At 44.5% G+C, this 14,466-nt stretch overlaps 1 protein-coding gene across 4 annotated transcripts in view; it reads left to right on the top strand.

The window, feature by feature from the left end:
• The window catches only part of TP53BP1 (tumor protein p53 binding protein 1), a 94,255-nt gene that overhangs the window by 74,701 nt on the left and 5,088 nt on the right, over positions 1-14,466 (top strand). For all 4 annotated transcript variants that reach the window (XM_083184072.1, XM_083184074.1, XM_083184073.1 and 1 more), the window contains 4 exons: positions 785-976; positions 1,276-1,494; positions 13,438-13,653; positions 13,959-14,053. In XM_083184072.1, the coding sequence (XP_083040198.1) occupies positions 785-976; positions 1,276-1,494; positions 13,438-13,653; positions 13,959-14,053 (722 nt within the window). The remainder of the gene's footprint in view (positions 1-784; positions 977-1,275; positions 1,495-13,437; positions 13,654-13,958; positions 14,054-14,466) is intronic.

Below are 14,466 nucleotides of genomic sequence, written 5' to 3'. Positions count from 1 at the left end.
ATGTTAGTGTTTTTTCCTAAGAATAGTTTGCACACAGAATATAGAAATAACAAATATTTTAATTAGCCAAGTCTGCTTGTGCATCCTATTTGCATTTTTGACAAAAATAAGACACCTGGCAACGAAATTGCATGGAACCTGTTAGCTCACTCGTGTCAGGTGTGTCCCGCTGTGGGGCATATTGAGTCAAAATGTATTGGGACACGTCTGTAGTTTACTGCAAGTTATAATTTATCTGTCTCATTCAGCTAAAAATAACTAAAAGATGCCGACTGCTGCAACTTTAACTTTATTAGTGATCTTGACTTTATTTTGTGATTAGTGACTTTTCTGTAAGCCAAATCATATTTTAGGTTCTTTAAGTTGCTTAGCAGTTTTCCTTGTTGGAAGAGAGACTTGATGATCACATCTGTGTGCATGAAACTGTGTTACCAAGCACATATTTAGCTATTTTTAGTAGTAATACCAGTTATTATTGAGATAATAACTGATCATTACTACATAGTGAACACAAGTGCACCTTTCTCCACGCCAGTGGTTCTCGAACTCTGTCCTCTGGACCCCACACAGTTCACGTTTTCAAGGTCACCCAACATGTGCACTCATTACTGACTGACACTTTTAAAAGACCCACAGCAAAACATGCACAGTGTGGGGTCCTGAGGACCGACATTGAGAACCTTTGCTCTACACCCATGAGAATGCCTTAGGACAGTTTTTTCTTCTCGGCTCAGTGTAAATATACATGTAGCTCTCTAACACTGACCTGTTCCTTATTTTGCAGGAGTGGTAAAAGCACACAAACGAGATTCTGACGATCTTTATTACTGTATTGAAAAGGAAGGACAGAAAAAGTGGTACAAAAGAATGGCCGTTATTCTGTCCCTAGAACAAGGAAATAAACTGCGGGAACAGTTTGGCCTTGGTCCATATGAACCTTCAACACCATTAACAAAAGGATCGGACATCAGTCTTGGTACTGTAGATCTCTTACTTTATGCTTTCATTACTGGTTTAAACATGACCTGTAAACATCCATTCATTTTCATGTACTTTGTGTCTGCAGTGTACATCTGTAGTCTGACAACCTATATTCTCTTTAAAATGCACAAATTGTTTTTTCCCTGTAAACTATAGCAGTTGCGTCTGTTTAAAATGTAGCATGTGGTGTGGTGTGATGTGGTGTGGTGACCCTCATACACTGATTTCCTCAATGATTTTCACTCAAGACATACTTGACATCACTTATTTTGTGTTGTAAATGGCTACTTACAGATAATCTAGTAGAAGGGAAGCGGAAACGGAGAAGTAACATAAGTGTGACAACAACACCTACCACCACAAGTACATCCAGTACAAGCACTCCAACGAGGAAGGTATCCGAGCACCCTCGCAGCTCGCTTGGTCCACTTTCTGGCAAAAGGAAACTGATCAGCTCCGATGATGAGAAATCTCCGGCAAAGCGTGGCCGCAAATCTGTCTTGGTAAAGTCTGGTAAGACATTTGAATTCTTGAAGAAAATTTTTTGTACGTTTTGGAAGATTAAGAAATGGATTTCAGGCCACTACTGATGTGTCCTTTATACATGTAGCCTCTACTGTGAGATTACTACCGTGAGTGACCTAACAGCTCCAGAGTAATTCCACCAGTGTTGGCTGAATTCATATGTGACACTTGTATAAATGACAAGACAAATGTGAACTACTTAGCGCTAACGGCAGCAGCTAATTAATCTCTGGGTGTCCACCCGAGGGCACCCCAAATCCCACAAGTTGGATGACAATACAAGTGTTACAAAAATTAGATAAATCAGCGCTGGAGGTCTCCAGGAGATACGATGTCACAATTCTTATGCTGTAGAAATGCTTCCCAATTGTTTCATCCCTCTCCTTGATCCGCCATATATATAGAACAATGGAAGTGTCGTTTATCCAGAGGTGGTGAAAGATACCTTTCAGTGTATGCGGGGCTGAACTCAAACAAGCAGTTATTACTCCGATTCTGAAAAAACAGAATTCTGATCCAAGCTCTCTCTCAAACTACCGTCCCATTTCTCAACTTCCATGCACCTCCAAACTACTTGAAAGACTTGCTTATACTTTCTTAACTCGCACAACTTAATGGACCCGCATCAGTCAGGCTTTCGTGCCCAACACTCCACAGAGACAGCACTGACTAAAGTTGTGAATGATCTGGTCACTGCTAAGCAGGGGCGGATTGGCCTGCCGGGAAACCGGGCTATTTCCCGGTGGGCCGGCCCATAACAGACCTAAAGCGGCCGCTCACCCCCCTGGCTGGGCCGCGGACCGCACGGCCGCGGCCGCAGCAGTTTTCCCTAAACAAATATGGCTGCCGTAAGTAAAAGTAAATGTAAGCAGCCAGCAGTAAAAATGGCCGCGGGAGAGCTGGTGCGCATGTGTGGCCACACGCAGCTGCTCCCGCGGTTCTGTCACTGTTACCTGCTGGCTGCTGTAGACCCCCGCTGCTGTCAGGCTCTGTGGCTGCCCCATCTGCCCGGCTGACAGTAAACTGTCACACTGACTGCATTGAGGCAGCAGCGCCGGCAGCACACAGAGCTGAGCTCTCTCCTGGCTCCCAACCCCCTTGATGTCATCAATAATGACGGATCCTGGAAAGGGGGCGGAGCTTCACGATGTGGAGGGGCGGAGCTTCACGAGTGGAAGGGGGCGGAGCTACATGGGCACTCAGTTAATGAAAGAATTTGAAAGAAGTACATCCACAGCCAGCTTTTAAGGTAAATACAGTTGTGGTGCTGATGTTACACAGCACTACTACTGGTGCGGGCATTATGCAGCACTACTACTGGTGCTGGCATTATGCAGTGTCACTGGTGGCAACTGATGAGGGCATTATGCAGTCACTGCATAATGCCCTCACCAGTTGCCGACAGTAGTGACACTGCATAATGCCCACACTGCATTGCAGTGTCACTACTGTCGGCAACTGGTGTGGGCATTATGCAGTGTCACTACTGTCGGCAACTAGTGTGGGCATTATGCAGTGTCACTACTGTCGGCAAATGGTGTGGGCATTATGCAGTGTCACTACTGTCGGCAACTGTTGTGGGCATTATGCAGTGTCACTACTGTCGGCAACTGGTGTGGGCATTATGCAGCGCTACTACTGTTGGCAAATGGTGCAGGCGTTACGCAGCGATACTACTGTCGGCAAATGATTAGTGTGTTACGCGGTGCTTCCTATGTCAGCAACTGGTGAGGGCATTATGCAGTGTCACTACTGTCGGTAACTGGTGTGGGCATTATGCAGTCACTACTGTCGGCAACTGGTGTGGGCATCACGCAGCGCTACTACTGTTGGCAAATGGTGCAGGCGTTACGCAGTGATACTACTGTCAGCAACTTGTGCGGGAGTTACGCAGCGATATTACTGTCGGCAAATGTTGAGTGTGTTACGCGGTGCTTCTAATGTCAGCAACTGGTGAGGGCATTATGCAGTGTCACTACTGTCGGCAACTGGTGCGGGTGTTAAGCAGCGCTACGATTGTCGGCAACTGGTGAGTGTGTTACACAGCGCTTCTACTGTCTGCAAATGGTGAGTGTGTTACGCAGCGCTACTACTGTCAGCAACTGGTGTGGGCATTACGCAGCGCTACTACTGTCGGCAACTGGTGAGGGTATTAAGCAGCGCTACTACTGTCGGCAACTGGTGAGTGTGTTACGCAGCGCTACTACTGTCGGCAACTGGTATGGGCATTACACAGCGCCACTACTGTCGGAAACTGGTACGGGTGTTACCCAGGGCTAGTATTGTCAGCAACTGGTGTGGGCATTATGCAGGGCTATTACTGTCAGCAACTGGTGCAGGCATTACCCAGCACTACTACTGTTGACAACTGGTGAGTGTGTTACGCATCGCTACTACTGTCAGCAACTGGTGTGGGTGTTACGCAGCGCTACTATTGTGAGCGACTGATGTTGGTGTTAAGCAGTGCTACTACTGTCAGCAACTGGTGCGGGCATTATGCAGTGCTGCTACTGTATACTATTGTGGCCAACAGTGGGCATTAGGTGTAAACCGTGCCACTACTGTGGATATTATGTGTGTATAAGGGTTCTACTACTGTGAATATTCCATTACTGTATATGTAGTATAAGCAGCGCTACTACTGTGGATATTATGTGTGTTGAAGGGTTCTACTGTGGGCATTATATGTATAAGCAGCGCTACTACTGTGGATATTTTGTGTAAGGGGCACTACTGTGAAGCGTAATGTGAACATAGGGCACTAGGTGATGTGCAGGACCATAACTAGGTGTGTGCCAGTGGTGCCTTGCCCATATGCACTCTGGGTACACCACCTACATGACCACTCACTGCTGATTGCCAGCTGTCACTGCTCTCAGCGCCTGTTCTTGTCTTACACACACACGTGTATATATATATATATATATATATATATGTATATATATACAGTCCACTATGTCGGCGATCTGCAATAAATATTCAATCCCGGTGACCCTCCAAAAAATACATTATCCATCCAGCGAAAGGAGGCACACGGACACCAGCAGGTGAATATAACCATAACAATTATTGCTGTGCCCTGAGGAAGAGGTTATTACCTCGAAAGCGCTTGGCGCTAAATACAGCCTGATTTATTCTATTCATCTGCTGGTGTCCGTGTGCCTCCTTTCGCTGGATGGATGGATATATATATATATATATATATAGATATATAGGTATACTATTTTTTTTAGAACCAAACATATGACAAAAAGCTTTGCTCTAATATATATGTATGGGGAGGTTCCGTAATGAGCATGTATGAGAGAGGCGCTCCCTTAATGAGTGGAGGAGCAGCATGCAGTATGTAATGTAATTGTGGTGCCGGAAGCACTGCTCACCTTTAATACAAAGTACAGCGGGAAGCACTGAAGCTGCCTTTCCCATATGGTCCACCTACACCTCGTCTCCTGCAGGAATGTGCTGCTGGGCCCAGTGGTGCAGGGATTTATTTATTTATAAACTGTTTCTTACATTCCGCATCGTTTTTCACATCAGTCCCTGCCCCAGTGGAGCTTACAATCTATATTCCCTACCACATATACACACACACACACACAGACATTCTAGGGTCAATTTTGATGACTCCGGTCTGATTGAAGTCTCCAATCGGTTTTGTCTCCGGTCTGATTGAACCAAATCATGGTTTTGATGCACTATGATTTGATTCTTCATTTGCACACTTCAATCAGACTGGAGTGCCGCAGTTCGTAGATTATGGATTTAGTATGAAATCCCAACGGTCAAAATCCCGACAGGGTCAAAATTCCGAATGGGTCATAATACCGACATGGACAAAATCCCGACAAGGTCAAAATCCCGACAAGGTCAAAATCCCGACATTTAAAATAACGACAAGGACAAAATCCCGACATTTAAAATCCCGACAAGGTCAAAATACTGACATAAAGAAAGTACAGGTGTAACAGTCAACTTGACTTTGGGTCGACAGGTCGCGAGGTCGACATGGGTTTTTTAACTGTTTTTTTTACCCGAATGTCGACACAGTCAACATGGACACAGTTGGAAGTGAACCGCAGCCCCTCACTGCGCTCGGCACACTATTTTATTCTCCCACCACGCCCTAGTGGATAGTAGGGCATGAAATACCGCCTGTCAGCACATGTCGTGTGAAAAAACTGTGAAAAAAACAATGTCAACCTTGCGACCTGTTGACAGAAAGTCATGTTGACTGTTTCACCTGTACTTTCTATATGTCGGTATTTTGACCTTGTCGGTATTTTGACCTTGTTGGGATTTTGTCCTTGTCGGTATTTTAAATGTCGGGATTTTGACCTTGTCTGGATTTTGTCCTTGTTGGTATTATGACCCATTCGGGATTTTGACCCTGTCGGTATTTTGACCGTCTGGATTTTGACTGCGTCCCGTAGATTATATATGTGTGAGCCGTTGTGATTTTATGTAGATAGATAGATTTTGGCACCTCTCAATAATTTTTTTTTTTTTTTGCTGTTGTGGAGCCCAATGTGTTCTTATGTTATTCCTGTGGGGGCTAGCGTTTAATGTTTTTGTTTTTTGTTTTGTCTGGTGTCAGTGTGTTTTTTCCCCGTTGGGGCCACCAATGTGTATTGTTTTCTGTTTGGGCCAATGTTTGTTTTTTCTTTGGAGGCCAGTGTGTTTTTTTGTGCGGGGGCATATGTTTTAATTTTCTTTGGTTCCCCCCCCTATCGGGGGTCAGTATGTTTGTTACCTGTTGTGGGTCAGGTTTTTTCCTGTGGGGTCAATGCTTTTTATTTATGTATTTGGTGGCCAGAGTTATGGTGTTTGTACAGAGTTGCTCATGTGCAAGCACCAAAAAGTCTATTATAAATGTGTTATGCTTTTCTTCGGGTTACAGGGGGTCAGCTACTCACAGTATGGGCTATTTCACACACTCCGGCTCCTGCCGGGCGGCGAAATCCCTCACGGCCAGGAAGCCGTGCCGTACACAGCAGTTTACAATGGTAGGGATGGCCACAGCCAGGAAGCCGTCTCTTCCAGTGGTGGGATCCGGCTGCAACTGGGCGGCCGGGCCATTGCCGTCCCGTGTGAATGAACACAATAGTGTCCATTGACAACTACTGTGTGCGGCACGGCTTTTGGCCGTGCGGGATTTCGCCGTCTGGCAGGAGCTGGAGCATGTGAAATAAGCCTTAGGGCGTGTTATCGGAGTAATATGGGCGAGTTGCTGATAGTGGTTGCATACAGAGAAGCTGATTTGCTCGCATTGGAGGCCATACTGAGATGGATCATCTGCACCAAGGATAGAGCTGGTGAAAGTTTCAATAATGCAGCCAATGGTGGCAGCGTAGCAGCATTAGCATAAAGTTGCATATGCAACTGCATCAAAAAATACAAGGAAGGCCGCAACTGCATGCAACTCTGAATCAGATTCTATTAGTAGGGATCCGCCCCCTCTTGACAGACTCCACCCTCTCAGAAGACTCCGCCCCCAGGGCTGCTTCCATAAATTTCCCGGGCTGGTTTTACATCCCAATCCGCCCCTGCTGCTAAGTCTAAAGGCCACTACTCACTACTAATTCTTCTAGATCTCTCTGCTGCTTTTGACACTGTTGACCACACACTTCTCATACAAACACTACAATCCATAGGTCTTAAAGACACAGCCCTCTCTTGGTTCTCATCCTACCTCTCTAACCGCTCCTTTAGTGTTCGTTTCTCTGATTCTACCTCCTCTTCGCTACCTCTTTCAGTTGGAGTACCTCAGGGTTCAGTTTTAGGTCCCCTGCTTTTCTCAATCTATACCTCATCTCTTGGCAAACTAATCAGCTCCTTTGGATTTCAGTATCATCTGTATGCGGATGATACTCAGCTCTACCTATCCTCCCCGGACCTATCCCCATCTGTATTGAGCCGTGTCTCTGAATGCCTTTCTGCTGTTTCATCCTGGATGTCCTCTCGCCACCTCAAACTTAATATCTCAAAAACAGAATTAATTATATTTCCGCCAATAAATAGTAGTTACCAACCTGATATCTCTATCGCTGTTGAGAAGATGACAATCACTCCTACCTCTCATGCTCGCTGCCTAGGTGTTATCCTTGACTCAGAACTTTCCTTTGTACCCCACATTCAATCTGTCTCAAAATCATGCCACATGCACCTAAAAAACATATTTAAAATTCGCCCTTACCTTACACAAGACACTGCAAAAACTCTAATCCATGCTCTCATCATCTCACGCATTGATTATTGCAATAGTCTCCTTATTGGCCTTCCCCAATACAGACTCTCACCACTACAGTCCATTATGAATGCAGCTGCAAGGCTAATCTTCCTAGCCAGACGTTCATCGTCTGCAAAGCTACTCTGTCAGTCACTTCATTGGTTACCTGTATTCTACCGTATTCAATACAAAATTCTTTTACTTACACACAAAGCCATAAACCAAACTACACCAACATACATATCTTCTCTTATCTCAAAATATCATCCAACACGACCTCTACGCTCCTCCCAAGATCTGCGTCTCTCATCCACACTCATTACTCGCTCCCATTCCCGACTGCAGGACTTTCTTCGGGCTGCACCCACTCTGTGGAATGCCCTCCCAAGCACAATAAGACTCTCCTCCAGTCTCCAAACCTACAGTATAAGCGTTCCCTGAAGACTCATCTCTTCAGGCAAGCTTATCAAATTCCAGAACCAGACCTAGAACCTTGCGTTCTGGTGGAATCGATGCAATAAAGAATACAGTATCTATCCTTATGTATCAATGCCTATTTCACTATAGATTGTAAGCTTGCGAGCAGGGCCCTCCTACATTTTGACTGTCTGTAAATACCCTGTTTTGTTGTATCACTGTCTGCCATTGTAAAGTGCAACGGAATATGCTGCGCTATATAAGAAACTGTTAATAAATAAATAATGTAAGTTCTGCCACATACCACATTGAACTGAATGCAGTTTGAGAGACTGAGAGATATCTTGCACCCACACCTGTCAGAAATTGGATGTGAGTTTCTGTACGGAGGTTATCTGCAGGAAAGGGATGAAACAATTGGGAAGCATTTCTACAGCATAAGAATTGTGACATTGTATCTCCTGGAGACCTCCAGCGCTGATTTATCTCATTTTTGTAACAATAAATCAATAAATGACTTTGACTGAGTAGGTATATGAAGCAAAACAGACCTTGGCATAGAAAAATTCCTCAGATTCATCAGCACAGTCTCCTGATGCTTCCTAGTTGCATAGCATTGCGATTTAGATGCAATTTAGTTTGAGATGCCTGAGCACAGTCATGCAGGAGCTGGCGTGCTAAGAGGGACTACAGCAAAGATATGAGGACACATTTTGTAATACAGGTATTTTTTCCTTATATCAAAATGGGTTGGATATCCATGTAGTCTTTCTTTCCCGCCCTAGTTCAGTCCATATATTTTGTTTTGCTGAAATCATACAGATTTCCCATGCAATGCAGTTATGTATACACTGTGGTGTGCCCTATTAGCTGTTCTCCAAACTGTAATGCATGCTAAAGCCACAGGGTGGCCAGTGTACCAATTATCTGCAAATTCTTGCAATGTTGGAGTTCTCCCAAAAGATTTATATTTGTAAGTAGATGCAAGAACATTGGGAAAAATAAAGACTAGGAAACGTAGCGATCTATCCTTAAGGATGACAGTGTGGGTCAACGTATATTGTATTTTATGTAACGCAACATAATTCCATAACATGATTTTCCATATTTAGCTGCATTGTAAGTGTAGGGCAGGAGTGGCGTCGGTGTCTGTGAGTATATACATAAGACAATACACAAATACACGCAAGCACATTAGTCAGAGAAAAGCCATATTTGCCCACTGAATACATGTGTATAAAGAATAACAATAGTCGCATCTGAAAAAATTAACTGTAAATGGCCAACCAACTCATCCCTCCCAGACCATATCCGCAGCATTCCACATCAGGAGCCGGTTGGTATAGAATATACATCAATGCAGTTACTCCGATTGATGCTCATAATTGTTGTCAGGGACCAAGATTTAGAAGCAGTCTATTGCACACAATCCCTCTGTACCAGGAACAGAAGCCACTTCTAGAGTTCTCTAAAAGCGACTTGGTTCTATATCAATAATCCATACTGTCAGTAGTGATAGTATATGGACAGAATTATGTTGAACCTGGCATACAGGCATGGTAGTAATGTGATTTAAAGCACTGCAATCATGTTCGATTTAGAGCATTAAACATTATGCTTTACCATCACTTAAACAGGGATGGGGAACCTTTGGCCATCCAGATGTTGTTGAACTACACATTCCATACTGCCCTGCTACAGTTTTGCTATTTGGCCATGCTAAAACTGGTGCAAGGCATGCTGGGATTCCTAGTTCAACAACACCTGGAGGGCCAAAGGTTCCCCATCCCTGACTTAAAGGTTTACATCACATTACTACCTTGTCTGCATGCCTGGTTCTACATGTCCACGTTGTGCCTATCGGAAATCATAGCGATCACCTGTAATACTTTGATTTCCCCATGGTTTCCTTGGTGGATAGAGTGTTAGTACAGTAGGTACAACATGCAGAGCATGGTGGATGGAGTGTTAGTAGGTACAACATGCAGAGCATAGTGGATGGAGTGTAAGTAGGGTACTTGTTTCCTAGCAGGGCGCCCAGATTTTCTACGTACGGCACCGTAGTGAAATCGCATCGCATCGTATGCCCTTAATGGCATCCAATCAGATGAGATCCAATTTTTTATCTTATCCTATCTTTTTAATGGGCTAAGTCAGAGAATACATTAAAAAGATAGGATAAGATAAAAAAATCGTATGGCATACAATGAGATGGGATCCAATTTTTTTTATCTTATCCTATCTTTTTAATGGTGAAAGCGTCTGACGCCACCCCGCCATCAACGTGAACCCGAAGCGTGGCGAGCGCAGCGAGCCCGCGAGGGGCGGCGGTACGCGTCCTCCGACCTTTTCATGCCCTACTATCCACTAGGGCGTGGAGTGAGAATAGAATAGTGTGGCGAGCGCAGCGAGCCACCGAGCCCGAAGCGTGGCGAGCGCACGCGGATACCTTCACAGTTATATGTGTCCCCTCGCGGGCTTCCCAGGTGTCCATGGCGACGCGGACACCTGGGAAGCCCGCGAAGGGACGCGTTTACCTGTGAAGGTATCCGCGCCCCCTCGCGGGGCTCGCCACGCTTCGGGCTCGGTGGCTCGCTGCGCTCGCCACACTATTCTATTCTCACTCCACGCCCTAGTGGATAGTAGGGCATGAAAAGGTCGGAGGACGCTCGCCACGCTTCGGGTTCACGTTGAGGGCGGGGTGGCGTCAGGCGCTTTCACCATTAAAAAGATAGGATAAGATAAAAAAAATTGGATCCCATCTCATTGTATGCCATACGATTTTTTTATCTTATCCTATCTTTTTAATGTATTCTCTGACTTAGCCCATTAAAAAGATAGGATAAGATAAAAAATTGGATCTCATCTGATTGGATCTCATCTGATTGGATGCCATTAAGGGCATACGATGCGATCCGATTTCAAGATAAAAAATTGGATCTCATCTGATTGGATCTCATCTGATTGGATGCCATAAAGGGCATACGATGCGATGCGATCCGATTTCAAGATAAAAAATTGGATCTCATCTGATTGGATCTCATCTGATTGGATGCCATTAAGGGCATACGATGCGATCCGATTTCCTTACCCTGAATAGACCATTACGTAAATAGAGTAGTGGGCGCCCTGCTAGGAAACAAGTACCGTAAGTAGGTACAACATGCAGAGCATGGTGGATGGAGTGTTAGTAGGTACAACATGCAGAGCATGGTGGATGGAGTGTGAGTAGGTACAACATGCAGAGCATGGTGGATGGAGTGTTAACTGGAAAAGAAGGGGGTTGTTGCAGCGCTCTCAGATTTTAATGAGTGAGTAAACTCAATACCAGTAAAAAATTATTATTTAATCATGCATAACCTACAATAAAAATGCGAATAAAAGATGCCAATATTATTAAATAAAAACAGCAAGTGGACCAATAAATGTGTGGAGAATATAACCTGCTCTGGTAGACAACCCTTTAATGGAGGGTACTGGAGTCCAAATTTATGTCCCAATTGTAATCCCAATAGAGGTCGCTGGAGGTGTCTCGGTCCAAATTAAGGAAATGTTGCTTGTAGGGATCCTCTCTAAAGTGCGATTTAATGCAGTGGGAGACGGGCTGGATACTCCAAAGGTGCAGATGGGCCTTGATCGTTTTACCCCAAGCCAAGCTTGTGCGGGGAGGCTCCAATTTGTAAAGTGCTCTGTGCCAAGGGAATATAATCACTCCCGACAAATAAATAGGTGGTTGTAGGTTCCCAGAGTATTTCAGCAGGTGAAAAGTAAAGTCCACAATAGGTCCAGCTTGGTCACCAACGCGTTTCGCTGTCTCTAGGGACAGCTTTATCAAGGGAACCTACAACCACCTATTTATTTGTCGGGAGTGATTATATTCCCTTGGCACAGAGCACTTTACAAATTGGAGCCTCCCCGCACAAGCTTGGCTTGGGGTAAAACGATCAAGGCCCATCTGCACCTTTGGAGTATCCAGCCCGTCTCCCACTGCATTGAATCACACTTTAGAGAGGATCCCTACAAGCAACATTTCCTTAATTTGGACCGAGACACCTCCAGCGACCTCTATTGGGATTACAATTGGGACATAAATTTGGACTCCAGTACCCTCCATTAAAGGGTTGTCTAACAGAGCAGATTATATTCTCCACACATTTATTGGTCCACTTGCTGTTTTTATTTAATACTATTGGCATCTTTTATTTGCATTTTTATTGTAGGTTATGCATGATTAAATAATAATTTTTTACTGGTATTGAGTTTACTCACTCATTAAAATCTGAGAGCGCTGCAACAACCCCCTTCTTTTCCCGTTTACATTTAACCAGGGACCTGACTAGTCCCTAGTTGCAGCTGCTCACTTTGAGCTAAACAACCACGATCAGCGCTCTAAAACAGTTCTCTGTTATTTCTTTTCCCCTGGATGGAGTGTTAGTAGGTACAACATGCAGAGCATGGTGGATGGAGTGTTAGTAGGTACAACATGCAGAGCATGGTGGATGGAGTGTTAGTAGGTACAACATGCAGAGCATGGAGGATGGAGTGTTAGTAGGTACAACATGCAGAGCATGGTGGATGGAGTGTTAGTAGGTACAACATGCAGAGCATGGTGGATGGAGTGTTAGTAGGTACAACGTGCAGAGCATGGTGGATGGAGTGTTAGTAGGTACAACGTGCAGAGCATGGTGGATGGAGTGTTAGTAGGTACAACGTGCAGAGCATGGTGGATGGAGTGTTAGTAGGTACAACGTGCAGAGCATGGTGGATGGAGTGTTAGTAGGTACAACGTGCAGAGCATGGTGGATGGAGTGTTAGTAGGTACAACGTGCAGAGCATGGTGGATGGAGTGTTAGTAGGTACAACGTGCAGAGCATGGTGGATGGAGTGTTAGTAGGTACAACGTGCAGAGCATGGTGGATGGAGTGTTAGTAGGTACAACGTGCAGAGCATGGTGGATGGAGTGTTAGTAGGGACAACATGCAGAGCATGGTAGATGGAGATTTTGAATTATTTACTGGCATATAGAGATAGAAATAACAAAGATATGGTCACTGTACACAATGCAGCACATTACAGTAAAACCTTGTCTCCCCACATGAAGGGAATACACACACAATAAAAGGGTTAATACAAGCATGACTGCGCTCACTTGGTATTCTGTGAACATGACACAGTACATCTTTTATAACCTGTCTCACTCTTGTGTCCCGCCTTTAGATATGTAAAAGGACAAGCCATTTTGTAGTATTTTTCATATATAAAACTAATTGTACGATGTTTCTAAAAAGGTGCAGTGAAAGGCGGGGATTTCATGAGCCCCAATGAAAGTGGAGACACTGAGGTTGACCAGGCAGCATTAGAGGATACACATGGACCTTTGCCCCATAATAAGCTGCTGTTTGTGGGCTATGCATTCCTCCTTACAACGGCCACGTCCAGTGACAAGCTCAACAATTGTCAGAAATCACAGAACATTCCTTCTCTCAGCAGTGAAGAAGAGGAAGGTAGGTTTTTGGGAGCGGGACAGTTTTGATGTTTGTTTTCAATCAACCTCACTCATTTATGGCCATGGATTAAGGAGCAAATTGACTGAGCCACAAGCAACCAATCGACAATTAACTGCAAGGCATTTTCTGTCTTTGTATATCTCACATTAGATGTGGTTCATTGCAGATTCTGCACCTAAATACAGGCTTGGTAAATGAGCTGTGCAGTCCGTGTTTTATAAACAACGTGCAAATAACTAACATCTAGTGAATGGTATACTGTAACAAGGACCACGTACCTGATCAGTGCTGTCTGATTGCAGAATACATTGAGAGCTCTCCCTATGACCGGCGGTACACCGAGTCACAGCTCCGCGCCGGAGGTGGTTGTATCTTGGACTCTTTTAATGAAGCACTGGTAAGGATGTCATTGTATATTATATAACCGAGTAGGATGTGTGACTGCATGTGTGTGATCTATGGGGAAGATAGTAGTGCTTTCGTTCTCACAGCTGAAATGTAATTTCTAGCTTGTTCATCCGTATAAGTGGTGTAACTGTGCATTAATGTATGCCTATTGTGTTTGTGTGAAATGCAGTTTAGTCCATACATTACAATCTATATATCATTTCACTAATTTACAATTAATCTGCAGGTGGCAGGAGACTCCTGGCTGCACACTTGCTATTCATGACCAGGTTAAATTGACTAGCATTAGGGGTAAATGTATCCTCCGTTAAGGGGAGAAGTGGTATCTGCGCATATTATGTGCACCAATACCGCTTCTCCCCCTTATAGGACCATGATGGTGGCAGCAATATGACACAGGTT

This window comes from Crinia signifera, chromosome 4, assembly GCF_055691185.1.
Source record: "Crinia signifera chromosome 4, ASM5569118v1, whole genome shotgun sequence".
In the NCBI taxonomy this organism is placed as follows: Eukaryota; Metazoa; Chordata; class Amphibia; order Anura; family Myobatrachidae; genus Crinia; species Crinia signifera.
Note: the sequence above shows the minus strand (reverse complement) of the source record. Positions and strands in the feature narration are given on the sequence as shown.